General features: G+C 49.5%; 2 protein-coding genes across 7 annotated transcripts in view; both read right to left on the reverse strand.

Annotated features, from left to right (window-relative positions):
* Positions 1–388: 388 nt before the first annotated feature.
* Positions 389–16,986, reverse strand: entpd4 (ectonucleoside triphosphate diphosphohydrolase 4). 3 transcript variants are annotated; one of them, XM_042344584.1, is made up of 13 exons: positions 16,827–16,986; positions 13,819–13,937; positions 13,167–13,361; positions 12,711–12,916; positions 11,917–12,067; positions 11,379–11,482; positions 10,734–10,793; positions 10,052–10,182; positions 8,996–9,162; positions 7,527–7,851; positions 3,747–3,832; positions 2,892–3,053; positions 389–1,361 (listed from the first exon to the last, which is right to left on the reverse strand). In XM_042344584.1, the coding sequence occupies exons 2-13, from the start codon at positions 13,824–13,826 to the stop codon at positions 1,136–1,138; spliced, it is 1,821 nt and encodes a 606-aa protein (XP_042200518.1). In that variant the 5' UTR covers positions 13,827–13,937; positions 16,827–16,986; the 3' UTR covers positions 389–1,135. The 3 variants fall into 3 exon arrangements, with proteins under 3 accessions (XP_042200518.1, XP_042200516.1, XP_042200517.1); XM_042344582.1 differs by having other exon boundaries at positions 10,028–10,182; XM_042344583.1 differs by having other exon boundaries at positions 10,028–10,182; positions 16,823–16,986.
* Positions 16,987–19,242: 2,256 nt separating this feature from the next.
* The window catches only part of r3hcc1 (R3H domain and coiled-coil containing 1), an 11,313-nt gene continuing 4,841 nt past the window's right edge, over positions 19,243–25,714 (reverse strand). For all 4 annotated transcript variants that reach the window (XM_042344587.1, XM_042344585.1, XM_042344588.1 and 1 more), the window contains exons 2-9: positions 25,195–25,339; positions 24,793–24,930; positions 23,451–24,159; positions 22,930–23,108; positions 21,707–21,777; positions 20,327–20,422; positions 19,713–19,858; positions 19,243–19,317 (exon numbers count right to left, since the gene is read on the reverse strand). In XM_042344587.1, coding sequence (XP_042200521.1) covers positions 19,261–19,317; positions 19,713–19,858; positions 20,327–20,422; positions 21,707–21,777; positions 22,930–23,108; positions 23,451–24,159; positions 24,793–24,930; positions 25,195–25,304 — 1,506 coding nt within the window. In that variant the 5' untranslated portion in view covers positions 25,305–25,339 and the 3' untranslated portion in view covers positions 19,243–19,260. The remainder of the gene's footprint in view (positions 19,318–19,712; positions 19,859–20,326; positions 20,423–21,706; positions 21,778–22,929; positions 23,109–23,450; positions 24,160–24,792; positions 24,931–25,194; positions 25,340–25,714) is intronic.

The following is a 25,714-nucleotide window of genomic DNA, read 5'->3' on the forward strand; positions in this document are numbered from 1 at the left end:
CTGTAAAGGGTAGTGATTAACAGGAGCTGGACAGGTAACAGGGCAACGACAGAAATAAGCAAATCAGACATCATCGAGAACCCAAATTACAGCAGTGAGCAGTTGTATCCAAAATCCGCTTATTAAGAACAACAAATTACATTGGTGTAGCACCCTTCACATTGGGAAGGCAAAAAACTAAAGCAGAGACAACAATCTCAGCAATCTTCAGTTCAGTCCAAAGTGTATTAATTTTGCCATCCCTCACACTGTGGAATTTCTCTCACACGAGTCCATGGAAATAAATTAAAACAAATTAAGGAAAGAAAGCCACAGAGTTGGGAAGTGAAGGAGTAACCGAGTCCTTGCATTTGACATGCATAGAGCCTTATCCCGTCTTCGAGACGTCTCAAAGTGCTTCACAGAATATACTTGAAGTGAACTGTGTATTTTGTGGCCGAACCACAAAGGGAAGGTGGTGGGAAGGGCCGGAGAGAGAGGTGGGTGGGTTTAAATAAAACCACCAAACAGTGAATCGTGTTGCATTGCTCCCTCTTGGAGAACGGAGGCAACGCTAAGAGATTAGGTTGAGTAAGAGGGTGTTTGCCGGCCGAGATTTCGTTAGCACAGCTGTTGAAGCACTGCAGGGGGGTGGGGGTTGGTGGGGGTTGCCTGTCTCAGTTACTTCAGATTCCAATGAGGGTCAGCTATGCACTCCCCCCACCCCCCCACCACCCTGTGCTGGATGCATCCAACCAAAACTCCAGCAAAGCAGCATCAAGAGTTTTCTCCCAAACAGCGGGGGGGGGGGGGAAGAGGAGCATATCACTGCTTTGGTGTGTGCGTGAATGTATGTGTGTATGGGCGAGCATCTTCCGCTGCTTCGAGGAAGAATTTAATAATAATAATAATCCTTGCATTTGATAATTTACATTGAGGAAGAGCGAGGTTTAACAATTGGTTACGCTCGGAGCAAATAAGGGAAGATCCTGAACAGAGAATAACACAGGCAACAGGTGACAAGGTAGTCGGCAACCATCTTAGCTCCTGGGTATGGCCACGTGTGGACTGTGTTTCAGAGCAGGTGTCCTTCAGCTCTTTACATTTGTACATTCGCTCTCTCCCCCCCCCACCAACCATCACATCCCCATTTCCATCAAGACTCTGTCAATTGAGCTGCACCCCCCTCTTCGATCCAGATAGCAGCGGATGACAAACTGTGCTGTGCTGCCCTCCGATGAATCCGTCGCAACCTCAAGAGGTAGAGGAGGATGGACAACACCACCACCAGGAAACACACAAAAAATAAATAGTGGTTGTAGACGAAGGTAAAGCCCCTCCAGTGGGTGTGGTTCCCCTTGAAGTTTTCTTGCTGAATGTCCCTGTCGGGGAGTTTCAAAGAAAGAACATGAGTGAGAAACGCCAAGTGGCACCACGTCAAATCAGCCCGAATCTCACTGTGTCACTGGGATAAGGCAGTTTCCGTTTCCCTGTGCGGATTTTGTAAACAGCGGAACAAAGAGTTATGAAGCACTTGGCTTTTTGATAAGTGTCTGATCACGTCAAAATGCAATGTCTCAAAGTGCTTCACAAGTAAGTCGATTCCCTGCTCTCTCTCTCTCTCTCTTCCCATCGTGTCTGTGCTGGTGCTCACTCCCCCACTGGAGCTCTCCACTCTAATCCCATTCTCTGCTCTCTCTCTTCTCTCTCTCTTCCCATCGTATCTGTGCTGATTCTGGCTCCCCCACTGGGCTCTCTGTCAAGTCTAATGACTTGTGGGCAAACTTGGCAGCTCATAAAGTGCCTATAAGGTCCCACAACCAGTCAACAGGTGTGTGACTAATTTTATCAGGTTGTGTTTGGGGGTGGGTGGGGTGTGGGGCGGGGTGAATTATCGACTGCGAGAAACGTCCCTTCTCTTTTCCAACAGGGTCACAGGATCTCTGATATCTGTGAACAGAGTTATTGAAACGGGCCTCTCTGAAACCTTACTGCTCCATCAAGCAAAACCGTTGAATTCCCAACAACTTTTCTACATAAGAACATTAGAATTGCTAGACGAAAGAAGACGAAGGTCCATCCAGTTTGCCTTCCACCATCCTGGTAGTCACTCGCTCATGTCATAAACTATATTCTGTATCCGCAGATATTATTACCTAAAATATATCTATTTCATTTGCTTTTGATCAAAAGAATCAACACTTTCTGCTTCCACCATCTGTCTCGCTAGGGAGCCTGTTCCATACATTTTCTACTCGTTCACTGAAATAACAGAGTATCCATCTCTATAACCTAACAGCCTTGAGTCCTTTTAGTTGAGAGCAGTTCGTCTCTTTCTTCTTTTAATCACAAAAAAAGAAACATTTTTAACCTTGAGAAAATATGCAATGCTAAAGTAAAATGCAGAAGTGACAAATTGTCAAATCTTGTGGTCAGCTGAAGTAAGCCTGTGTTGGTCTGTGGTTCTGCACTTAATATTCTCCCAGTTCATGTGGCACCGAGAATGTCGACAAAGTCTCACAGAAAACGCTTCGCAGGATTTACTATAAACACATCACCAATAACTTGCATTTGATGTTTGATGTCGAGCTAGGGAAAAACAGGATGTGGCTTTAATAATAATATGCATTTGATATGGCGCCTGATCACATCTTCGAGATATCTCGAAGCGCTTCACAGAATATACTGTAAAATAAATTCATTTATATTTTGTGGGTGTAACACAGCAGCCAATTGTGCACAACAGCGACTCACAAACAGTCGGAGATTGTGTGACCAATTTGTTAATTATTTTCTTTCATTTATTTAAAGCCGCGGTCGAAGAGGAAAGTGACTGTGTATTTGTATGTGTATTTGTTTGTGGGCCACAATGGTCTTCTCAGAACTGGGCAACCACTGGGCAAGCGTCTTACCTCAGTGGCAGATAGCGGGTTTTGTAGAGAATGGCGCCCAGTGTCCACTGCACCTCTTTCTCGTACACCAGCTGGGCCGTCTTCAGATTGGAGTAATTTGCGGGGAATGAGAATCCGGTATGGAGCACCTCGAACATCCAGGCGGATTTGAAACACTGGTACCTGGGCAGAATAACAGGCACAGGTTACGATAATAATAATCCTTGTATTTGATAACAGCTCCGTATCACGTCTTTGAGACGTCTCAAAGTGCTTCACAGGATATATTGTAAAGTGAATTGACTGTATATTTTACTGGGCAAAATGCACAGCAGTGTCCCACAAACAGTCGTGGGATTTTTTTTAAGGGATTATCCAACAATCGACTGACAACCAGGTTCCTACTTACTGCTGAGTAAATAGAGACGTGTGTGTGTGTGTGTGTGTGGAGCAAGGAAACTTGCCTATGATTTCCCTACCCAGGAATAATATCCAGGTCTCTCAATTGTGGTGAATGCATTAACTAATTTAATAATACTACAGGACTCAACAAAAATCCATGCATTTGATAAGAGTACCTATAACGTTGAAATGTTTCAAAGAACTGGGTGCTGGATTGAGCTCTCAGTGACAGAGTAAAGCAGAAAAGGTACAACCCTAACGCTGAGCTCCACTTTGGTCTGTGCTGCTGCTCTCTCCCCCACTGGAGCTCTCTATCTAACCCCATTCCCTGCTCTCTCCCCTTCGTGTCTGTGCTGTGATCACTCCTCACTGGAGCTCTCTAGTCTAATCCAATTGACTGCTCTCTCCTCATCGTGTCTGTGCTGGTGCTCGCTCCCACAATGGAACTCTCCATTCTAATCCTATTCCACTTACTTCAATCTGTGGAGGTCAGCGTGAGAGGAGTACAAGCCACGATCAAACCGTTCCTTCAGCAGTGTCCATTTCGCTGCACAATAATCCTACAAAACAAGGACATGCGAAAAACCGTCTTAACATTAACAAGAGCACGCAACGAGATCTATCGCATTCTACTGAGTAGATTTCCTCTCTTGAGAAAATGGATGTACCCACTTTACAATGAAGACCTTCATTCTATGAACCCCATTTCTTCCACAAACATATGTTCACAAGAATTAGGAGCAGGAGTCGGCCATTCGGCCCCTCGAGCCTGTGCCCGCCATTTGATTAGATCATGGCTGATCTTCAGACCTAACTCTAATTACCCGCCCTGTCCCCATATCCCCTAATCCCTCTATTTTATAAAAATCTCTCAGTCTCAGCCTTGAAGATGTTCAAGAACTGACATCTACAGCCCTTCTGGGGAGTGAACTCCATAAAGTCACTGCCCTCTGAGTGAAGAAATGTTTCCTCAACTCTGTTCCAAAATTTTCAGACTGTGACCCCTGGTTATAGATTCTCCTACCGGGGGAAACAGACCCTCAGTGTCTACTTTATCAGCCCTTTAAGAATCTTATATGTTTCAATAAGATCTCCCCTAATTCTTCTGTACTCTATAGAGAATACAGCCCGAGTTTATTCAGCCTCTCCTCATAGGTCAGTCCCCTCATCCCAGGAACTAACCGAGTGAATCTACGCTGCACCCCCTCGAGGGCAAGTATGTCCTTTTTTAAATAAGGAAACCAACACTGCACACAATACTCTCGGTGCGGTCTCACCAAAGCCCTATACAGTTGCAGCAAGACTTCCCTACTCTTGCACTCTAAACCTTTGGCAAAGAATGCAAACTGCCGTTCGCCTTAGTTGCTGCTGTACCTGCAAACTAACTTTTTGAGACTGGTGTACAAGGACACTCAAATCCCTCTGAACACTAACACTATCTAATCTCTCGCCCTCTAGAAAATAAGTTGTTTTTCTATTTTTTCTACCTTGGTGAATAACTTCACACTTCCCCACATTAAATTCCATCTGCCATCTACTCGCCCACTCCCCGAGCCTATCTATATCCCGGTGCAATCTTTTTGCATCATCCTCAGAGTTTACTCTCCCACCGAGTTTAGTGTCATCCGTAAATTTAGATACATTACATTCAATGTCCTCCTTCAACTACAGAAACCTCCCCCAATCTCCATCTCTCAGATAAGATTCATAGAATCATAGAATTATGCAGCACAGAAGGAGGCCATTCGGCCAATCGTATCTGTGTCAGCCAAATCAACTCCCCCACTCTCTCCCCATAGCCCTGATCAACCCCACTCCCCCACACTCTCCCCATAGCCCTGATCAACCCCATTACTCCACACTCTCCCCATAGCCCTGATCAACCCCACTCCCCCGCGCTCTCCCCACAGCCCTGATCAACCCTACTCCCTCGCTCTCTCCCCATAGCCCTGTTCAACCCCACTCCCCTGCTCTCTCCCCGTAGCCCTGATCAACCCCACTCCCCCGCTCTCTCCCCACAGCCCTGCAAACTTGTTCTCCCCAAATAATTATCTATTCCTCTCTTAAAAGTCGAATTGGCTTCCACCAGCCTTTCAGGCAATGTATTCCAGATCCCAACAACTCGCTGTGTGAAAACATTTCTCCTCACCTCCCCTCTGTTTCTTCTAACAACTATTTTAAATTGGTGTCCTCGGGTTACCGACCCACTCACCAGTGGAAATAGTTTCTCCTTGTTCACCCTATCAAATATCCTCATAATTTTGAAAACTTCTAAGTCTCCTCTCAACCTCTGCTCCAAGGAGAATAAGCCTACCTTCTCTAGTCTCTCTACATAACTGAAGTCCCTCATTCCTAGTACCATTCTGGTAAATCTCTTTGCATATCTCTCCAATGCCTTGCCCCCTCTCTCCTCTTTTTCAAGTCCCGCCTGAAGACTTTCCTGTTCGACTGTGCTTACGCCATCTCCCCCCTCCAGCTCGGAGCCAGGCTCCACCACTGCTAAGCGCTCTGAGACGCTACCTTGCATGGAGGGCGCTATATGAGTGCAAGTTGTTGGTGTTACCATGACCTCCTTCCTAACGTGTGATGCCCAGAACTGAACACAGTCTCTAGCTGAGACCTAGTGTTTTATATAAAGGTTCATCATAACTTCCTGACTTTTGTATTTTATGCCCTATTTATGAAGCCTAGTATCCCGAATGCTTTTTTAACAGCTTTATCTACCTGTCCTGCCACCTTCAAAGATTTACTTATATGAATGCCCAGATCTCTCTGTTCGTTCAACTCCTTTAAGATTGTACCATCATCTTATATTGCCTCTCCTCATCACTTTGCATTTCTCCACATGAAATGTCATCTGCCACGTGGCTGCCCATTTTAGCAGTCTGTCTTTGTCCTCTTGCAGTCTGCTGCTATCCTCCTCACTGTTTACTACTTTTCCTGGTAGTGGTCCCAATACTAACCCCTGGTGGACACAGCTGCACACTTCCTCCAGTCAGAAAAACAACCGTTTGCCACCATGCTCTGCTTTCTGTCTCCCAGCCAGTTCTATACCCATGCCCTTTTAATACCGTGGGCTTCTATTTTGCTTACAAGTCTCTTTTCTGGCACTTTATCAAACCCCTTTTGAAAATCCACATAAACTACATCAACTGCACTACCTTCATCCACTCTCTCCGTTACTTCATCAAAAAACTCTCTATCAGATTTGTTAGACACGATTTGCCTTTAACAAACGCATGTTGGCTGTCTTTTATTAACCTATTTCCTAAGTGAAAATTTATTTTGTCCCAGATTATAGTCTCTAGGTTTTCTCTATTACTGACGTTAGGCTGACTGGCCTGTAGTTCCTGGGTTTATCCTTCTGCCCTTTTTGTACAGGGGAGCAACATTTGCAACCCTCCAGTCCTCTGGCACTACTCTGGTGTCCAAGAAGGATTGAAAGATTGTGGCCAGAGCCTCTGCTAATTTCCCATCCGGACCGAGTCACTTATCTACCTTGAGCACTGACAACCGTTTTAGTACCTCCTCTCAGTTTATTCTTATCCAATTTCTCTACCCTCTCCTCCGATACTGTGGCATTGGCTGCATCCTCTTCTTTTGTGAAGACAGATGCAAAGTACATCAGTACGTCAGCCGTGCCCTCTGCCTCCACAAGAAGATTTCCTCTTTGGGGCCTAATTGAACTCACCCGACCTTTTTTACTAAACTTTTATTCTTTATATGCTCATAAAATACATTAGGGTTCCCTTTTATGTTACCCACTAATCTTTTGTTATACAATCCCTTTCCCCCTTTATTTCCTTTTTCAGTTCTCCTCTGTACTTTCTATATTCTATTTGATTATTTTCTGTACTTTGGACCTGACATTTATCATTTTCCTGTTTTATATTAATCCCAATTTTCATAGTCATCCAGGGAGGTTCAGATGCCCTACCTTGCCCTTTTGTGGGAATGTATATCCTCCACATATCCCCCCCACCTTCCACCCAATCAATAGTGTCAGTGGGTGGCCAACACACTTCAACTTACTCACTAAACACAGAATAACCGATACAACTGTGTAGATCTTAAACGTAAAAGTGCAGCAGAGTTAATGAATCCTTTTCGCAGGTCCCCGACAGTGTCAGTACGAGACACAAAGGGTCTGCCTTGCTGAGGAACCTACGATGCCTTTACAGCGTCCAGGCAATAAGGTGTTGGTTAGACTTGAATGAACATTTGGCAGGTAAATTGTCAATTCCTCTTCAGTACCTTGGCAGCCTTGCTAAACTTGGCCACATTGTAGTCCCCGCCCATACGCAGGACGTCCTCTGTGCAGTAAAAGAACTCAGAGAAGCCGTAGAACTCGCTGTTGTGGTAGTCTATCGGAGGTTGGTACACCCCGTTCAGTGATGTTGACGTCCCGTTGGTTTTGTTCAAGAAAGGGTCGATGACTTGACGGCACCGGTCAAAATCTCCCAATCCCTTCACATACACGGTGTGTCCGTCCTGACGGATGGTGTCGAGGAAATCCACAGGCAAGCAAGGATCCAGGTACGGCATGTCTTCAGTCAAACCAGTCTTCTTCCCCAACAGGCTGCAAGAGAGGTAGGTCAAAGTCAAGTTTCGTTGAGTCTTAGCATAGCCTATTGACAAAATAAAGTGCTGACTAACTTCAATAAGAAGAACTAAAAGAGAGTTTAGGAGAATTTTTTTCCCGCACACAGAGTTGTTTCTGCGATCCAAGACTTTATAAATGCAAGTTGTTGTTGTTGGGACATGGAATGCTCTGCCAATGTAGAAGAGGCAGAGTCCATTGTAGGTTTCAAGAGAGGAGACAGGTATAATGAGGGATAGAGGCTTGAAACGACATGAGACAAGAGTGGGACTCAATGCACAGCTTGCTCTGAGAGCCAGTGAGGACTCGATGTGCCAAACAGCCTGCTTATGGTGGAAATTTCCATTATTCTATACTGCCGTATCACAGCACCCTGCATTCCCGGCTCCATGTCAAACTCCGGCTTTGTTGAACGCTCTGAGAGGGGCGCGTCATAAGCACAAGCTGTTGTTGTGTTGTCAACGTTGGGTTAGACAGTCTTGTAAATTCAAAACAAATCTGCAGAAACACTATTTCAGTGAGCGAGTAGTAAATGTATGGAACAGGCTCCCTAGGGAGACATTGGAAGAAGAAAGTGTTGATTCTTTCAAAAGCAAATTAGATAGATGTCTTTTAGGAAATATCTCAGGATACAATATATAGCTTGGGACATGACATATGCATGCAACTGCCAGGATGGTGGAAACAAACTAGATGGACCTTGGTCTTCTTTCATCTATCAATGGCAAGCTGTGTGGTTTTAGCTGGTTAGACTCCAGCAGTTACCCTAATGCACACATTGGGCTTCCCCCAAGCCTCGGCTCTTGCCAACCTGCACCTAGTACTTTCCAGAATTAGGCAAGCACGATACGTCCCTCCAGGGAGAAAGAGAGAGACAATAACAACAAAATTACATTTATATAGCGCCTTTCACATCAGGAAGACGTCCCAACAAAGAGAGAGCGCGCATTTCATTCCAACAATTTATCTCTGGGATTTACATGTATAGGTGGGATGCATGGAAGTCTCAGTCTGGTTTGCAGACTCTTAAGCAGATGGGTTTCCGCATGTGTCAGACACTCAGCTGACAAAACAAAGCTGCACCTAGCAATTCTTATGTTGTTGCTAACAGCGGTGACATTACCTATTTGCTAGGACAGTTTTACTGACGATGTGTTCCTCATAGCGTTGTCTGGCTGCGTTGCCACCGAACCCGAGGAAGGTAGTGACATAGACACGGTAGACATGCTCTGTCTGGTGGGCGTCACAACCCAGGTTGAACTCCGCCAGCAGGTTTTTGGCCACCTCCTCCTGCAAAGGGTTAGTAATGGGCAGAGACGTCAGCAATCCTAAGGTGCTCCCACAGCATTACACACACTGACGACCGACAGAAAAATTGAACTCAGCTCCCCCACTTCCCTCCAAAACCTGAGCTCTGGCTATGGGACACTAGTGCGCAATTAGCTGCTGCGTTTTGCCCACACAACACAGTCCGGCATGCAGGGCACTATATAAATACAAGTTGTTGTTGTACAGTAAATTCCGTGAAGCGCTTTGAGATGACTCAATGATACGATAAGGCGCTATATCAAATGTGAGGCTTATTATTATTATGAATTATTTTGTCAGGCACCCAATGGTATTCCCACAACCATCTTTTTCTCTTTGTTTAGACGTATTTTAATGCAAACATCCTCACGCTAATCCGTACACTGGTGACGGGGGCAGCGCGGGGTGGGGGGGGGGTGGGGAGTTTTGGAAATGATTCCTGAACTTTAGCAGATGAATACACATTGCATTAAGAAGTGACTCAGATAATGAGCGAAAGATAGTGAAAAGGACGTAGGAGATGCAGGTTAGCAAGGTTGATGCTGTGTGACGAAGATTCAGAGAGTAAATACGAGGATACACCCTCCCCATTGCCCCCAAATGGTAAAACTTCATATCTGCTATGGCAGGGGGTGGTGGGGGGGCGGTGGGAAGAGTGTAACTCAGGCCAGAAAATATCATCTGGAAAAGATTCGTAAAAGCAGCAGCACAACATGAGAGAAAAAACAAGTCTGCTTCAATTTGCCAAAAATATCCAACTAAAAGTAAAAATAACACCAGAACAAATGCGAGACCGAAGATAAACCAAAGAAAGTATATATAAAAAAAAGGCTGGACAGATAATAACCTGTTGCGATGAGGCAAAGCTTACAGTTTGGGGGACTTCATAGGCTAGCTGAGTAGACACCCCTCCCATGTCCAAAACACCTGCTGTCCTCTTGCGAACAATAGCCTCCTGGGTCGCAGTGCCAGGCATGTTCACCTCCACCACAGCATGCTCGCCTGTGGGAATTCATCAAAACACAAGCATAAGATTGCATTCACTCAGTCTTTTAACAGCGGCTGTTTGTGGGACGTTTCTGTGCAACCGGCTTCTGAACTTGCCTACAAAACACACCATCATTCCACTCACAGTATACAGTATACCTCTAGTGAAGCGCTTTGAGACCTCGTGGGAAGGTGCTATAAGTTGCAATCTATTAAGAAACGTCGCGATATCTGGCCCTGTACACAAAAATCAGACGTAAAAATAGCAAAGCTTTGTTCACATGAATTCACTATGAGGACGTGACAGTGCTTTACAGGAACATTCCCCCTCTATCCCTCTGCCTGGACCCCTCCTTCCCCAATTTCAGGTCATGCCTGAAGACCTTCCTCTTCATCCGTGCCTACGATCACCTTCCCCCAAATCAGTGTTGTGCTCCGCCACTGTCAAGCGCTCTGGGATGCTAGCTACCCTGTGTGAGGGGTACTGTGTAAATGCAAGTTGTTGTTGCTGCTGGGTTAAGAGAAGCGTTACCACACACCCCGCAAACATTGTGAACACTGCTTACCATCGTTTATGTGATTGAAGCGTCCCAGGACAAAATTGATTCCAATCCACGCGTATACTCCTAAACAACGGTTACAATTATTCATTCAGAAACAAACATCTAATCCTTGCAATAAACACACAAATACTTGAACAGCAAATTGTTTGAAAGAGTGTCTGTACTAATAGGCACCTGACACTGTATCAACAGGGTGACTTCTTAAAAATACAATACAGTAATAACATCTACACTTTATCTAGAACATTTTCTGTGCTTGCCATTGGTGGCTGCACTTACAGGAACTACACCCGGAAGTTTTAGAACTCTCTCCCCAATCCCTCTACCTTCCCCCCTTTTACATCATGACTGAAGACCTTCCTCTTCGACCGTATTTATGGTCACCTCCCTCCTCCCTCCCCCCCCACCCAGCTCGACGTCAGGCTCTGCCATTGTTAAGCATTCCAAGATGCTGCCCCCTGCTCCCCATGAAGGCCACTATATAAATGCAAGTTGTTGTTGTATTTTGCATTGGGAGGACATTGCAAAACACAAAGGCATTTTTTGAGCAGCGAATGCAAGAACGCAAGACGTTACATACACTTTATCACACGCATGGCTTCTGTCTGTGTTGTTTTAATTCTACTGCTGAAAACACAGTACACGTACCTTCTTGCTTGCCTGAAATGACTTCTGTGTGTGAGTCGGAGAAAAGGAAATCAAAGTGTAGGGGGATGTCTGTGCGGAGGTCCTCCAGGATGGCGCTTTGCTGGCTGTGAACAGAACCAGGTGGTCAGTGACGAGTAACTTTAAAGCACAGTATAGATACAAAGTGGGAAGGCAGATTGTCCCACAGATTAGATGAACAGCTCCTCTCCATAATTCTCCCTCAAAATGTGCTTTGAGTGGCTTTGAGCAAATTGGTTATCATGTTGACTACAAACACAGTGACTGGGTTTACAGCAGTTATCCATGCAGTGCTTCAGGATGTTATTAATAATAATAATAGTCCTTACATTTGATAAAAGTGCCTTTCACATTGGGATTCACAGTAAAGCATATTGTTTTTATGTTGTAGGTATTGAATTAAAAAGGTAAAGGTTATTGACAGTAAATGAGGGCAACTGCTGATCACTTTATTCATTTCTCCGTTGGGTTCACATTGCCTTGGGCATTATGAACAAGTGGGCAAGATGGCATTCATTACTTCTCTGGTAAGATGCGCATTCCTGCAGTGCACATGATGTACAATGGTGTCTCCTTGTGTTTAGACGGAGGGATATTTTCTGCAGCGAAGGTGAGGAGAGGAGTGATGTAGTCACTGGCCTTTTCCGGACTGGTAGCCAGCTCTGAAATACCTGCAGAGTAAAATGGGGGGAAAGAAAATCACACAAGAGAAACACAACTGCTTATACACTTTCAAAAGCTCAGTCCAGCACTCATCGTTTTGAAAAGTTTCAACGTTATATAGGTGCTCTATCAAATGCACAGATTATTATTTTTATTAGTACATTCCTTCCTAAAATGAAGTGGCGCTTATTTTAATCAAATCAAATATGGAGTCCTGAAGCGTATTGGTTAGAGCAGTTGCTTTGCAAGCGATAAGTCCTGGGTTTGATTCCCGGGCCAGGGTTAAACCTTAAGCAAGTTTCCTTACTCTACGCTCTTCTGCTTACTTAGCGGTAAGTAGGAACCTGGTTGTTAGTCGATTGGCAGATCGCTTTTCAAATAAATAAAATAATAATTTGGTCACTCAATCCATGACTGTTTGTGGCAATTTGATGCTGCGTTTCGCCTACAAAATACACAGTCACTGCACTTTACAATATATTCTGTGAAGTGCTTTGAAATGTCTCAAAGACGAGATGAGGCGCTGTAACAAATGCAAGGATTATTATTATAACCAAACAGCAGCGTCTGCTGTCATGGAACTAGCAAACTCATCTGGCCCTACGAGTCTCACCTGGCGCTACCAGTCTCACCTGGCGCTGGCAGTCTCACCTGGCTTGATTTTCATCACCACAGGCTGTCGGTTTATGTCCCTCATTTGCTTGATATCCAACAAGTCATGCGGATTCCCATTGTGCCTTGGCCAGCAATACACAAACAGTCTGGAGCCGCTGCTGCCGCAGTCTATCACAATACCGTAGTTTAAATAAGGATTATTTACATCTGTGGCTTCCGTATCTGTCACTTTGGTAGAGTACCTGCCAAACCAAAAAGAGGAGGGGAGTTTCTACCAGTCACCCGTTCTAGTTGACAATCCTTCAGGATATGCTGGACACATGCCATCTTGCCTTCCTCCCTCACCACGCCTTAAAACTTAGCTCTTTAGCATTAACTCTCCCCCTCTACTCTCCCGGCTTCGCACCCATCCCCCCACATTCTGAAGCGTTCTGAGACGTTATTCAACATGAAGAAGATTGTTTATACACGTGCAAGTTGTTGTTGCTGTACCTGTTCCCTTTGTCCTTATACAAACGTCCCCATCGATTCCTATCGAAGACCAGCAAAATATACAACAGGAAGATTGTGAGTGTGAAAAAGGCAATCACCACAAGCTGTCGGAAAGTGGTGTTGAGGGGACGGGGGCAGGCAGCAGGAGACACACTGAAATGCCACGAGGCGGGGAACAGACAGGAGATGCACAGTCTGTGGAAGAGAGGAACCACAGTCAGGTTTTCACAAAGATGCAGTATTATTTTATTTTAACGGCAGTGAATTAATCATGATGACCCGCGAAGCGGTTTGATACATTTCAATGCTACAACATGCTAAATATCGGCCACAAAGTACGTACACTCACTCTACTTTGCAGTAAATCCTGTGAAACACTCTTTGACACATTTCAGTGCTAAATATGGTGAGAATACACAAATGTAAGCGATTTGCAAGTAAGAGACATAGTATTTGTGGAGGGAACACATTCACACATCTCAATATTATTTGTTGATGGCGTTAAAATCTAGAAGCCTTGCCCTGCATAGAGATCCTTACAGACTGTGGATTACTGGAGAGGCGGTGAAGACGCAAGGAGCCATGCTAAAACAATCCGTTTGTTAACATTATACCTTTAGTGCCGAAATGTGTAAGTCCTGGAATGGCTTACCTTCCCATGGTGAAAACAACTCTGATCACGGTGTAAAGGGAAATCCGGATTTGTTCTTACTGAATCCACGTGGATACAACCCGCACAGTGCGGAGGGCTGGCAGAGAGACATGGTGGGTCTGTTCCGACAAGACAACAAGAAAATCACAATGAACTCAACAACAATAATAGTCCTTACATCTGATAACGGCACCTTTCATGTTAGGGAAAAAGCGCCTCACATGATTTACTGCAAAGTAATGACTGTGGCGTTACAAAATTAAGAGATGAAACTGTATTGCATTAAAAACCCAATTGCTCGTCACATGCAAACATGCGTGATTACGTGCGCTCATGCGTGTGCAGACATCAAGCTTTCTTGCCCTAAGCAATTCCAGGCTACTGAGCAATCAGGGCAGCGTCTCTTTTCGATGGAAGTGAAATCTTTTAAGTTGAAGTATTTCATTAAATTAAACTACAAACTTTGCAAATAACCTTGAGTTTCTCCAAACCCGCACACCCCCTCTACCCCTCCCTTTTATTATTGCTGTGAAAAACAACAGTAATTTGACAACCCATTCAAACGTATTCAATATTAGGACTCAAGGAACGCTACAGGAAAGCCGAGACTGATTTACCTGTTCAAAGGGGATCATTTCTCAACTCCACAATATAAAAAATTAACAGTCAACTACTGTTGATCTTTACGTTGCAGATCTATGAAACTGCACTTCGCCCATTCCACTCTGCCACGTGTCACATGTGATTAACAGTATAACGCACTGACTCACACCCTAAGCAAGATGTCACAGTGGATCCTTCTTAGTTACAGACTTGGCGGCTATGTTTCCACATGAATCACAGAACACGCCCGGGAGTGAATGCTCCTGACCAGTTGCGCAAGCGCAGCATCGTGAGTAATCCTGTCAACCAACCCTTCCTCTGATGGCTGCTCACAAACTGAACGCCCCCCTCGGCGGGCAGCGTAACAATGGTATGTTGGCCTGGGTTTGGGAGCTTCACCGTCCTGTACCATTCGCTCTTCTCACAACTACCTTATAACTCTACCACTGCTCCAGCCAGTCACCTGCATGTCCCTTGGGTCCTGTAGCTCAGTGGTTAGAGCACTCGCTTTGCAAGTGAGAGACCTGAGTTCAATCCCCGGCAGAGGGCGAAACCTCGGGCAAGTTTCCTTACTCCACACAGAGCCTAATAATAATCCTCCAAAACCAAAAACAATAATAAATTGGTCATTTTCAATCCACGACTGTTTGTGGGACATTGCTGTGCGCAATTGCCGCGTTCGCCCACAAATATACAGTCAATTCACTTTATAGTGTGTTCTGTGAAGCGCTTTGGGACTCACTTCCTCCCGACGTGAAAAGCGCTCTATCAAATGCGAGGATTATTATTATTATTATTATTATTATTGTTGTGCCCTCCGCTCCACCCATCAGGAGCCGCACTTTCAGCCACTGCACTCCAAAACTCTGGAACACTCTCTCTATCCCTCCGCTTGACCCTCCGTCCACATTTTCAGGTTGCGCCTGAAGACCTTCCTCTTCGACCTGTTCCTACAGTCCCCCCTCCCCGGTGTTTACTCCCCCAGTGCCAAGTGCTCCCGTGTGAGGGGCACTGTGCAAATCAACAGTGTCCGAACCCAATCCACCTGATTGGTCCCCAGTGATCGAGTCCCACCCGATCGGTCCCCAGTGATCGAGTCCCACCTGATTGGTCCCCAGTGATCGAGTCCCACCCGATTGGTCCCCAGTGATCGAGTCCCACCTGATTGACCCCCAGTGATCGAACCCCACACGATTGGTCCCCAGTGATCGAACCCCACACGATTGGTCCCCAGTGATCGAGTCCCACCCGATTGGTCCCCAGTGATCGAACCCCACACGATTGGTCCCCAGTGATCGAACCCCACACGATTGGTCCCCAGTGATCGAGTCCCACCTGATTGGTCCCCAGTGATCGAGTACCACCTGATTGGTCCCCAGTGATCGAGTCCCACCTGATTGGTCCCCAGTGATCGAGTACCACCTGATTGGCCCCAGTGATCGAGTACCACCTGATTGGTCCCCAGTGATCGAGTACCACCTGATTGGCCCCAGTGATCGAGCCCCACCTGATTGGCCCCAGTGATCGAGTCCCACCTGATTGGCCCCAGTGATCGAGCCCCACCTGATTGGTCCCCAGTGATCGAGTCCCACCCGATCGGTCCCCAGTGATCGAGTCCCACCTGATTGACCCCCAGTGATCGAACCCCACACGATTGGTCCCCAGTGATCGAACCCCACCTGATTGGTCCCCAGTGATCGAGTCCCACCCGATTGACCCCCAGTGATCGAACCCCACACGATTGGTCCCCAGTGATCGAACCCCACACGATTGGTCCCCAGTGATCGAGTCCCACCTGATTGGTCCCCAGTGATCGAGTACCACCTGATTGGTCCCCAGTGATCGAGTCCCACCTGATTGGTCCCCAGTGATCGAACCCCACACGATGGCCCCAGTGATCGAGTACCACCTGATTGGCCCCAGTGATCGAGTACCACCTGATTGGCCCCAGTGATCGAGCCCCACCTGATTGGCCCCAGTGATCGAGCCCCACCTGATTGGCCCCAGTGATCGAGCCCACCTGATTGGCCCCAGTGTTCGAGTCCCATCTGATTGGCCCAGTGATCGAGTCCCACCTGATTGGCCCCAGTGATCGAGTACCACCTGATTGGCCCCAGTGATCGAGTCCCACCTGATTGGCCCCAGTGATCGAGTCCCACCTGATTGGCCCCAGTGATCGAGTCCCACCTGATTGGCCCCCTCCCCCTCTCCTTATTATCGCGTTTGATTAGCCGCCGAACTCACCGGCAATCAAACACCGCCAGGACACGGGGGGGGAGGGGGGGACTGACTGACTGACAGACCGTCCCCCCCTCCCCCCCCCGCCCTGTACCGGGAGCCATTACCCCCCCAACATAAAGCACTTCACCACAAGCCGCCGCTCCCCCCCTCACACACTCACTCACAGTGTCGCCCCCGGAGCCGCTGTCGCCTCCGGTATCACCCGCCTCGCGCTCGGCTCCTCAACCGTCCGCCCGTCGCCCTGACAACCCGCAGCCCGACCCCGCTCGACGGCACTCACTCGCTCACTTTGCGACACGTCTCTCCACGTCATCGCCCCTCCCCCTCCCCCCCCCCTCCCCCCCTCTCCCCCCCTCCCCCACCGCCGCCGCCGCTTCCCAAGTGCGCGCGCGCCCGCAATGGCTTGTGGGAGCTGTAGTCAAAGGCGCCGCATCGTCACAGAAATAAATACAATCTGTTGTTGTCGCGGTTTTGGCCTCAAACTCCCTCATTACCAGCACCAACATCTCACTCCAACAGCCCCCTTCCCCCATCCTCCCCCCCCTCCTCCCCTCCGCCCCTCCCCCCTCCTCCCCCTCCCCCCCACCTCCTCCCCTCCTCCCCCTCCCCCCCCACCTCCTCCCCTCCGCCCCCTCCTCCCCCCCCTCCTCCCCTCCGCCCCTCCCCCATCCTCCCCCCCCTCCTCCCCCCTCCCCCCTCCTCCTCCCCCCCTCCCCTCCTCCCCTCCTCCCCCCCTCCCCCCATCCTCCCCCCCTCCCCCTCCCCCCCCTCCCCCCCCTCCCCTCCTCCCCCCCTCCTCCCCGTCAAAAGGATCAACAGCCATTTGGGCCAATGTTTTCATCCCCCACTGTGCACAGTATAACGAGACACAGCGCCTCCTTGTGGCCACCACCGCACAGAGCAGCAGCGCCACACACAACACCCGCAGCAAAATTACAATGGCGAGAGCGCCCTCCGGTGGCAACAGCACACACTGCCGTCGGGTGAAATGCGTGTGCGGCTGCTGTGTGGGGCGGTGGCCACAGGAGGGCGCTGTGTCTCTATGATAACGGCTCTCGCTGACCACCTCACACCCAGTGGGGGGGGACCCAGCGCCCTCCTGTGGTCACCGCCCCACACAGCAGCTGCACACACACTGCTGACACTTTAATAAACATGTTTTGGTCAACGCAGTGTCTGATACCCATCACTTCCAACAACAACTCCCACTGAGATTGCCACCGACACGTGGGAATAATAATAATAATCCTCGCATTTGATACGGCGCCTGATCCCGTCTTCCAGACGTCTCAAAGCGCTTTCCGGGATATACTGTGAAGTGAATTGACTATATATTTTGTGGGCGAAACACGGCGGCCGATGGCACACGACGGATCGATTTATTATCAGAATTTGTTTTGAAGAGACCCTGATTGGGAATCCGTAAAAAAAAAAAACGCCACAAAGTTGTTAGGAACTTTCCTAACATCTCACTCCACGCCATCAAATTTCTGAAGTTCAGATAAAGATAAGAGATTGATGGTTGGAATCAACAAAAATAATAATATGGTAATCCTTGCATTTGATATCACGCCTTATCATGTCATTGAGTCGCCTCAAAACAGTTTCATGGAATATCATAGAATCATAGAATGTTACGGCACAGAAGGAGGCCATTCGGCCCATCGAGTCTGTGCGGCTCTTTGACTTTTATTAACCCCAATCACCAGCTTTCTCCCCATAACACTGCAAACCCGTCTTCCTCAGATACCTGTCCAGTTCTCTCTTAAAAGCTGTTATCGAATCGGACTTCACTGCCCTTTCGGGCGGATCATTCCAAATTCCAACAACTCGCTGAGTGAAAACATTTCTTCTAACCTCCCCTCGGCTTCTTTTGGTAGATATCTTAAGACTGTGACCACACGTCACAGACACACCTACCAGCGGAAACAGCTTTTCCCTATCTCGCCTGTACGGTATACTGTAAAGTGAATTGACTGTATATTTGTGGGCGAACGCGACAGTCAATTGCGCACAGCAATGTCCCACAAACAGTCGTAGATTGAAAATGACCAATTTATTATTGTTTTTGGTTTTGGAGGATTATTATTAGGCTCTGTGTGGAGTAAGGAAACTTGCCCAAGGTTTCGCCCTCTGCCTGGAATTGAACTCAGGTCTCTCACTTGCAAAGCGAGTGCTCTAACCACTGAGCTACAGGACTCCACATGGAGGGGGTTGGGGATTGGGTGGAGGGGGCTGTGGAGTATAAACACATTTGATGCCGGATGCACAGAGGAATCTGCTGATGTATGTGTTTATTTCTCTGAACCCTATTCAGTACTTGTTTGTACTGACCGATTTGTGCAGAGTCCTGGATTTGTTGATGGCAATGTGACACATCAGGATCTAGTAGTAATCCTGGGGGAAAGTCGTCCGGGACTCTGACCGGGAGAGAAACTCCCTTCTCTTGTCTCACATAACGTCATGGGTGGGAGGGGGGGGATCTTTAACATTCGCCCCCAATGCCACAGACGGGAAGGTTTGAGTTTGAGGTCAAACGCAGTGATACCCAACCCCCCCACAAACAGACACGGAATCCGGTTGGATCATAAATATTTTTTATTCACCCACTGAATCGACAGTCTTGTTGGAGGATACATCAGAGTTGACCGACTCCTGAAATAAATAATAATAAACTTTCATTTAATATAGCGCCTTATCACATTGTTGAGACGTCTCAAAGCTCTTCACAAAATATATTGTTGGTGGAGTGACTGCGTATTTTGTGGGCGAAATGCAGCAGCCAATTTGCGCACAGAACAGTAGAAAGGAGGTGAGTGTGTGGAGGCCATTAAGGAGGAAGTTAAACCGTTCGGTTGTTGTTGGATGTAGTTCCAGAGGATGGAGGCAGAGAGGCTGAAGGCCCCACCGCTGATGGTGGGGTGGGACAGGTGGGGGACGTGGAGCAGGCTGGAGCCCGCTGAGTAGAGGGAGCGGACAGGTTGATATGGGGTTAGCAGGTCACAGAGGGAGGGAGGGAGGGAGAGAGGGAGGAGGCGGCTGGAACGTACCGGGCTGGGGTCCTTCCCGCTGCTGTGGCCATGGGGCTGGGGGGGCTCTTTGCTCTCCGTGGCCTCCAGCCCCAGAGCCCTGGACACCAGCCTGTGGGCGAGCAGCGTGTCAGTGCGCGGGCGATCTCTCACCGGCTGCAGGAATTCTACAGGAAACACAGAGTGACAATACAATACAATACAAAATGACATTTCAGCGCCTTTCACATCGGGAGGACGTCCCCGAGTGCCGGACAGTCAGGGAGTTGGAACTGAGCAAGAGGTTGATTGGGGGATCAGGAGGTCACAGAGGTGAGGAGGGGACGAGGCCATGGAGGGCTTTGAAGACGAGGGCGAGGATTTTGAATTTTATCCTCTGGGGGATTGGGAGCCAGTGAAGCCGGGCCGGCGAGGGTGGGGGTGATGAGGTCACGGAGCTGGTGCGGGAGAGGACACGGGCTGCAGAGTTCTGGATGATCTGTAGCTTGTGGAGGGAAGAGTCACGTGTGGGTGTCAGACACACAAATGGACACCGCGGAGCAGAGAGGACCAAGTCTCTGATTGATCACCAGAACAACAGGTAACATAGACCCCCACCACCCCAGTGCCGTCCTGGTCGGCTCCTCCTGCCTTACCTGCTCGCTTGATGGCTTTGGCCTGGGAGGCTTGGCTCGCCTGACACAGGGGCCGAGTCTTCAGCTGCTCGTGGCTGATGCTCAAGGCTTCACTGGCTGGGAAACAAAGTGCTCGGGTCAGTGACCAAACCAGTGGGTAAACACGTGCCACAAAAACAACAACAATATTCCCTGCATTTGATACAGCGCCCTATCATGTCTTCCAGACATTTCAAAGCGCTTCACGGGATACACCATAAACAACAACAGCAACAAAATTATATTTGTAAAGCGCCTTTCACATCAGGACGACGTCCCAGAGAAACCGTTGGCAGAAACAAATTGGAGACGGTGTGAGAGCTAAGACCTGAACCACTGAAGGACAGAATCTTGAAGTTGGAGGTGAGAGAAGAGGCGATAGAGGAGGATGGAGTTGTCAACGGTGTGGAAGGCAATAGAGAGGTCGAGGAGGACGAGGAGACAGAGGGAGCCCTGGTCACACAGGGACAAAATGTTGTTTGTTACCTTGACCAGAGCAGTTTCTGTGCTGTGAGCACAGATTGGAGGGGCTCATGTGGGGCGTGAAGTAGGAGAGGAAGGAACAAAGCTGGGAAGCAATGACTCTTTCAAGGACCTTGGAAAGAAAAGGGAGGTTGGAGATGGGCCGTTAGGTAGAAAATAGGGATAGGTCCAGGGAAGGTTTTTTCAGGATGGAGGTGCTGTTTTATAGCTGTTTTTAGGGGGGTGGGAACGGTGCCAGATGAAAGGGAGAGATTGATGGTGTTGGAGAGTAGAGGGGTGAGGAGGTGGAGCTGAGAGGTAAGGAGAGGGGTGGGGATGGGGAGCAGGTGGTGGGTTTCATGCTGCATGTGGTGGCGATGTGAGAGGAGAGGGAGACAGGTTTGAAGATGTGGAGGGAGGGATGGGTAGGGGTCGGAGTGTGGGGGGGAAAGGGGAGGGAGTGGAGGTTGGAGGCAGCTGAGTGGATCCCCTCAATTTAGGACTCAAAGAAATCCAGCATCTCCTCACAGTCAGAGCTTGGATTGAGTGATTATTTTGTGGGGGAAACGCGTTGAGTACAGCAGCGTCCCACAAACAGTCATGACTTGAGCGACCAAATTATCATAATTTTTTTTGAAAGGATTATTCACCTCGAGAAAAGCGATCCACCAATTGACCAACAACCGGGTTCCTACTTACTGCTCAGTAAAAAGAGGCGCGTGTGTGGAGTAAGGGAAAGTAATGTTTTGACCTGCCTGGGAATCGAACCCAGGTCACAACGCTCTAACCACTGAGCTACAGGACTCCACAACAGCAAACATCAATAATGACAATAACTTGTGTCTACACAGCGCCTGCGTGTTGGCAGCCTGACAAGAGCCTTGATGTTCACTCACTCACCTGACTCTGGGCTGGAGAACAAAGCCAAGATGTGACCCTCATCCACCCACTCCAGTCTGAAGCCTCGCTCACTGCGTTAGAGAAAACAGTGTCATTATGTGCTGTAAACAGCCACACAGCCGCCGACACACCTCTCACTCAGGTCACAGTCAGCACCGACACATACTCACAGCTCCTAATGAATTGCTCAACACATTCAGACACCCCCACAACCAGGCTGACTGACCATCAGTTGTGGTCTCCACCGGAGGTGTTGGTCAGACAAAGGCCTTTCTCCAGAGCTGCCCAGTAGCACTGGTTCACAACAGGGGTTTGGGTGGACAGGCCATTCCCCCCTCCACCTCCCCGGTCACAGCCTCTCTCCAGCGCCCAGCCCAGTGATAATAATCCTTGCATTTTATATATCGCCTTATCGCGTCTTCAAGACGTCTCAAAGCGCTTCACAGAATATACTGTCAAGTGTAGTGACTGTATATCTTGCGGGCGAAACCCAGCAGCGAATTGCGCACAGCAGCATCCCCACAGACAGTCGTGGGTTAAGTGACCAAATTATCACTGTTGCTTAAGAGTCTCCAAACTCAAGCTGAGAATTCCAGCGCTTACACATGGAAATCCCAGAGATAGATTGTTAGGATGGAATGCGCTCTCTCCCCCTCTCTCTCTCCCTGGAGGGACGCCTTCTGCTTACCTAATTCTGGAGAGTATTAGGCGCAGGTTGGCGAGAGCCAAGGCTTGGGGGAGCCCAGATGTGAGTTGGAATCTAACCAGCCAAACCCACACATAGCTTGGCCATTGGCATCACTGTCTGGCCGAGCTTTCCCGCTGCTTGTCCAGCTAGGACTCCCCCTCCCCGTTAGTTAGGGCTTTGGCTGCAGGATTACCAGGAGCTGAGGGGGAGGATTCCCGGCCCCCAGTGACTGGTCGGCCCTTCCAGGTCCTGCCGATGAGCCGGGCCGGGCTGTGCTGCCATCAGCAGTGAGTGCCCTGGGATACCGCGGCCCCTCCTGGCTCAGGAACCGGGGGCTCGAGACCGGCACTGATCGGGGGCTCGATTCCCATATTCCATTGCCAGGCAGGTCACTGTGGAGCCAGTTCAGCTCCACGGAGATCTCCCTCCGTGCCCCCCACAGCCCCCCACCCCGGAGAGAGAATCCAGACGACCTTTGCAGTAGAACACACGTGACGTTTCCGTTCCGCGAGCGAGGGCGACGTTCCCCACGTACCGAAACGCTGTGAAGGCGGCATGGATGCTCTCCTCCCCCAGCTCCGCGGGGAAGTCATGGATCTCCAGGATGTGGGTGAAGGCGGGGCCGGCCAGGTCGGGTGGAGCCCACTGCGGGCTCGAGTAATCATGGAGCATCTCCGCAATACTGAACCCAGGCTCCCGCACACAGGCTGACAGCTATCAACAACAACAACAACAACATGTTACGTTTACACGGAGCCTGTCATGTTAGGAGGATGGCCCAAGGCGCTGGACCTGAGGGATCCACACCCGAGCAGGTGACTGGGATCAGGAAGGGGGGGAGGGCAGGGAGTAGGAGGGTGACCGACGGCGCTGCTGGTCGAAGAGGAAGGTCTTGAGACAGGCCTTGAAAGAGGCGAGGGAGGGGGCGAGGCGGAGGGGCAGTGGGATGGAGTTCCAGGTGTTTAACATGTTACTTTTTCCCCGATTCCTTGACATCCGAGAGGAACAACCGCCCCATCCACCCACTCCCCCCCCCCTCTCACCCCAGAACCTTACCTCCTGCAGTAAGTCAGCGCTGGGTGGGCCTGACTTCGGGGGGTATGAGGCTTGTGTCCCAGCCCGATCAGGGGGCACCGCGGGGTCTGAGGGGCTGCAGCTCTCTCCCACTTCACCTCCAGTGATCCCCGCTGTGTGCTCCCCACCCTCAGGCCTGGCGGGCTCCGGCTCGGGCTCCTGCTGGTGCTGGGGGTCTGTGTTCTGGGCGGGGACCTTTGGGATGGATGCCTCACGATCCTCGTGCTTACTATTTATCGTATCCGTGGTTCCCAACGGCTCCTCAGTATCCCCAGCCCCCCCGCCGGACCCCTCTTTTTCCCGCTGCTCTTTATCTTCACGTTTATCTTCACCCAAATCCTCCACGGCGGCTTGGTCTCTCTCTCCCCCCGGAGCTGCCCGCTTGGTGCTCTCCTCTTCAGTCTGTGCTGCAGCCCCCCGGTGGGGGTAGTGGGGCGGGGGTCCCAGGGCTGTCTCCCCCTCACACAGTCCCTCTCTCTCTCGGCGCCCCCACTTTGTTCCTCTCCCCTGCTGAGCCCTAGGGACGTAGAGAGCTCGATCCGGCTTCTTCCGGCCTTTCCCACTGCCTGGACGTCCTTGGTTCCCAGGTTGACCAGCGAGGGTTGGGCAGGGCCGGGGGCTTTGACCCCCTCCCCTCCTCCCCCCACCCCTATAGCTCAGGCCAGGCTGCTCTGCCAGAGGAGGGGGCAACCTGGGCAAACATACCACAAGGCAATCAGTCACCCAGACTGGCATAAACACACCAGGTACACACTCACAGACACAGACACGCGCACGCACACAGGCGCAAACTCACACACACAGATACTCTCAGACTTACATGAATATATACTTTCACACACAAACACACACTCACAATGACACGCGCACACTTATACACGCACAAACACACACATGCACACGCACTCCATATTGACACACACTGACATGCACACACTCACATGAATACACAGACTCATACTTGCACACACACTCGCAGACACACATTCACACACTGACATGCGCACTTACACACGCGCAAACTCACTTACACACGCGCAAATAGACACAAACACATGCGCACATACACGTATACACACACCCACACATACACACGCACCCGCACATACACACACACCTGCACACATACAGACACGCGCACACATACAGGCACGCACACACATTCAGACACATGTACATATACAGACATGTACACCCTCATGCTCAAGTCAACACACACATACATGCGCACACTGAAGTCACACATGCACGCATTGTCAAGTCACACACACCCACACACTCTCACGTGTGCACGCGCCTTTCCCCCACCGCAGCCCAGCCCCACCTGAGGTCAGACAGACACACCGCTGTCCTCCTCTGAGCTCCGGCTCCCACTGAGAAACTGCTCAGCGACACCGTCTCCTCCACAAGGCGATGGATCAGGAACCGCAACCGGCTGGTCAGGGGCGGGAATAGCAGGACACTGGAGAGAGAGGGAGAGGGAGGGAGAGGGAGGGAGGGAAGGTGGGAGAGGGAGGGAAGGGAGGGAGACAGCAATGGAGAGAGAGACGTTGAGGGAAAGAAACTCCCCGGATGACACGGGCCACCGAAACAACAACAAATGACATTTACGTAGCACCTTTCATGTAGGGAGGACGTCCCAAGGGGTCGGGATCAGGGAGGGTGGAAGGGGGTGGGGGGGTGGGGGGGTGGGGGGGTGTTAATCGGGTCACGGAGCTTCGCTCACCTGGGCGGCCCCTGACTGCTTCGGGTCAGGAAGTTGTGAAGTTCCTCCGACACGTTATCAACGAATTCATTCTCCTCTGTGGAGAGGTGGACGCCGAGCGGCCTGAGCATCACCAGTCTGGGCGGCAATCACGGCAGCAACGTCCCTGGAGCGAGGGGAGGGGGTGGGGGGGAGGGGGTGGGGGGGGGTACACATCATCATCACAATCCTGTCGCAATAATAATCGTCCTCGCATTTGACACAACCCCTCATCACGTCTTCGAGACGTCTCAAAGCGCATGACAGGATAAAGTGTAGTGACTGTGCATTTTGTGGGCGAATCGCAGCTGCCAAATGCTCACAGCGGTGTCCCCACAAACAGCCGTGGGTTGAGTGACCAAATTATTATTATTTTTTTTTGGGGGGGGGGAAGGGATTATTACCCCCGGAAAAGCGATCCGCCAATCGATTAACAACCGGGTTCCTATTTACTGCTGATAACCAGAGGCGCTGTGGGTGTGTGTGTGTGTGGGGGTGGGGG

The sequence above is a fragment of the Callorhinchus milii genome, unplaced genomic scaffold, assembly GCF_018977255.1.
Source record: "Callorhinchus milii isolate IMCB2004 unplaced genomic scaffold, IMCB_Cmil_1.0 Scaffold28, whole genome shotgun sequence".
Taxonomy (NCBI): Eukaryota; Metazoa; Chordata; class Chondrichthyes; order Chimaeriformes; family Callorhinchidae; genus Callorhinchus; species Callorhinchus milii.

What these genes read in the sequence shown, in the direction of transcription:
- entpd4 (XM_042344582.1), bottom strand. An exon ending in GGTGATGAAAATCAAGCCAG is followed by an intron (nt 12,068 to 12,710) that starts GTGAGACTGCCA and finishes TTTACTCTGCAG; the next exon opens with GTATTTCAGAGCTGGCTACC. An exon ending in AGTTTAGCAAGGCTGCCAAG is followed by an intron (nt 3,833 to 7,526) that starts GTACTGAAGAGG and finishes CTTGTTTTGTAG; the next exon opens with GATTATTGTGCAGCGAAATG.